Source organism: Branchiostoma floridae, chromosome 1 (genome assembly GCF_000003815.2).
Source record: "Branchiostoma floridae strain S238N-H82 chromosome 1, Bfl_VNyyK, whole genome shotgun sequence".
Lineage (NCBI taxonomy): Eukaryota > Metazoa > Chordata > Leptocardii > Amphioxiformes > Branchiostomatidae > Branchiostoma > Branchiostoma floridae.
In genome coordinates, this window is record NC_049979.1 from 19,474,859 (window position 1) to 19,477,299 (window position 2,441).

The 2,441-nt window shown below is 39.3% G+C and overlaps 1 protein-coding gene across 1 annotated transcript; it reads left to right on the plus strand.

Moving 5' to 3' along the window:
* Nucleotides 1–84: 84 nt before the first annotated feature.
* LOC118428120 (latrophilin-like protein 1) lies at nt 85–1,966 on the plus strand. Its single transcript, XM_035838101.1, has 4 exons — nt 85–205; nt 411–452; nt 636–743; nt 1,093–1,966. Exons 1-4 carry the CDS (start codon nt 131–133, stop codon nt 1,333–1,335), a joined length of 468 nt encoding a protein of 155 aa, XP_035693994.1. The 5' UTR covers nt 85–130; the 3' UTR covers nt 1,336–1,966.
* The last annotated feature ends 475 nt before the right edge of the window (nt 1,967–2,441 follow it).

Below are 2,441 nucleotides of genomic sequence, written 5' to 3' on the forward strand. Positions count from 1 at the left end.
CTGCTTTTCATAATATCATCATTATTACATATTTGCACTATACGTTGCATAATCGTAACTTTGAGTGCCATTTTTAAGGTCCTGGGTCCGAGTGTCCTTTGCCTTGGTGTGTATTTTGGGTATCACATGGATGTTCGGTGTGCTATACGTCAGCAGGGAGACCATAGTGTTTGCATACTTCTTCACCATCAGCAACTCCTTCCAAGTATGTGTTTATGATGAAGTTGTCATTTTTTGTTGACCTACGGTAGCTCTTAACATAGAATGCAGTAAATTCTTGTCCACAGCGAGGTCTAAAGCTCGTTTCTAAGCTTCTTTTGAATTTCTATTTCTATTCTATGCTTTTTATTGGAAATTTGAACATCGTGTGCAAAAAAAAATGTATAACAATCCTATTTCTGTAATTTTAGGGTCTCTTCATTTTCATATTTCACTGCCTGCTGAATGAGCAGGTAGGTACCTTACCTTATGTTTAAGTAAATATGTAATGTGGAAGTTTTCCACGTGCCAAACAGTGGCATACATTCTATGATCTTACCTCATCCAGAAAGCATTAATATTAATATCAAGTTCTTACACGCCTTGTTTGGTGCTACACTTGTTTTTAACATGACTTCATTGTTCAAAACTACTAGGTACAGAACGAAATCAAGCGCTGCTTTGGCAGATGTACATGCTGTCAGAAGAAGCAGAAAGGACGGAAAGGACCAAAGAAAGATGCGCGGTCGCCTAGTCAACAAGGGGTAAGGAGACAGAGACAATGGTCTCGACTTCTAGGGAAAATGTGGAGGAATTTTAGTAGTTATTGAACCGTTTGGATACTTTGTAGATAACAAACTTCATCTCTTTCACACTGATGATTTGCGGTTACTCATATGGCTTTGGGGCTAGCAAAACTGCTTTGAGGTCAGAAACACAGACTGACATGTACGTAGGGAAAACGTAGCAATACGCTTTGTAAGAAATGGGACTTAAATTTAAATGCTGCTTCGACCAATCACAGAAATACGACTAGCCATTCTTTATTCACATGTCACAGGTGAAATTCTGAAGCCCCTTAACACTTTCGAAATGATCTTTTCACTGGCACAGATTTGGCTGGGCGACTTCACAGACACAATGGGAAGCCTCAGCACCACGATGGACACCACAACAAGCAGCATTTCTTTGAACCACAGCACCAGCTTCGACAACATCGCGGAGAGGGTTTACGTGGGGTCCCCAAACACCAAAGACGAGGCGTCAGTAGACAACCAACTGCCCGAAGCGTGGACCAGCCTTAGTTATGGCCATAAGAGAAGGAAGTCAAAGGTTGCGCCTGACATATTACACTAGTGTCCATCGTGAGATTTGGACATCGACGAAACGATAGTACAGAAAATGTACAACACTACGGTGGAAATTGAAATTGTAAGATGACAAGTGATGTACGATATGGCAGTAAATATTGCAGGGCTGACATCTAACGTTAGTATAGTCAAGTGATGATTATCGTTACTATTGTTATTATAACGTTACATTGATAAACGAGGTAAAACTTCCACATGATTAGTAAGGCCCCTTTCCACTAGACGGCGATCGCGCTGCGCTCTCAATGCGACCTAAATAGGATATGTGTAGCCTTGGCTTTCATACTAGGTATATCATACAAAACGTACACGTATGACTGAGAACAAAATACACAAAGTGTAAAGAGATTCGTGTCTTTTCTGTACAATTGGTTGGGCGATCTGTCAAATCTTAGGTCGCAGAGAGAGCGCGGCGAGAGCGCCGTCCTAGTGGAAAGGGGATATTAGTGTTTTAACAGCACTTCATCAAATAATTCATTACTGTGACAAGTGTAGCATTATTACACAATTGACAATAGCTTAATCTCGTCATATTTTCATCGTCAACACATCGATGATAATATTGTACATAACGTCAGGGCATCTACGTCACACAGCTGTTGAATGTATATCACGATCTAGAGTAGAGCTAACAGATGGAATGAAATGTGTAAATCCATAGATTATAATATTACAATAAGGAAATTTGAATGGCTTAAACCATCCAGAATATGACGAAAACAGTCGTATACATTCTGTAGACAGGCGAGATGATAATCCACGTAAATAAAGAAAATGACGATTAAGGTGCCTTGATGTAATGCAAAACCGTATAATTGGATTCTAATCTGTACCATATATTACATAGCTTTGTTATCAACTTGTTTTGTACTAAAAGCAGATTTAAAGGACAATACATGTTTACAATAATCGACTGTATGCTACCTTCAATCATATGCCAGTAGTTTGTTGATATTTCGTAGAAACCAATAGAAAACATCTGATGACGCACGGTACATACTGACAAGTCATGATATGTATGATAAGGGCACTTTTTGATGGTACTCTAAGAGATCCGTTGTGTACCAATCTACAAGCATTGATCTTGCTACT

Bases quoted from the DNA above. Each gene is read 5' to 3' on its own strand.
- LOC118428120 (XM_035838101.1), top strand. From the start codon at position 131: ATGTTCGGTGTGCTATACGTCAGCAGGGAGACCATAGTGTTTGCATAC. The intron at 206-410 runs GTATGTGTTTAT...CTGTAATTTTAG, and splicing joins CCATCAGCAACTCCTTCCAA to GGTCTCTTCATTTTCATATT. The intron at 744-1,092 runs GTAAGGAGACAG...TCACTGGCACAG, and splicing joins GGTCGCCTAGTCAACAAGGG to ATTTGGCTGGGCGACTTCAC.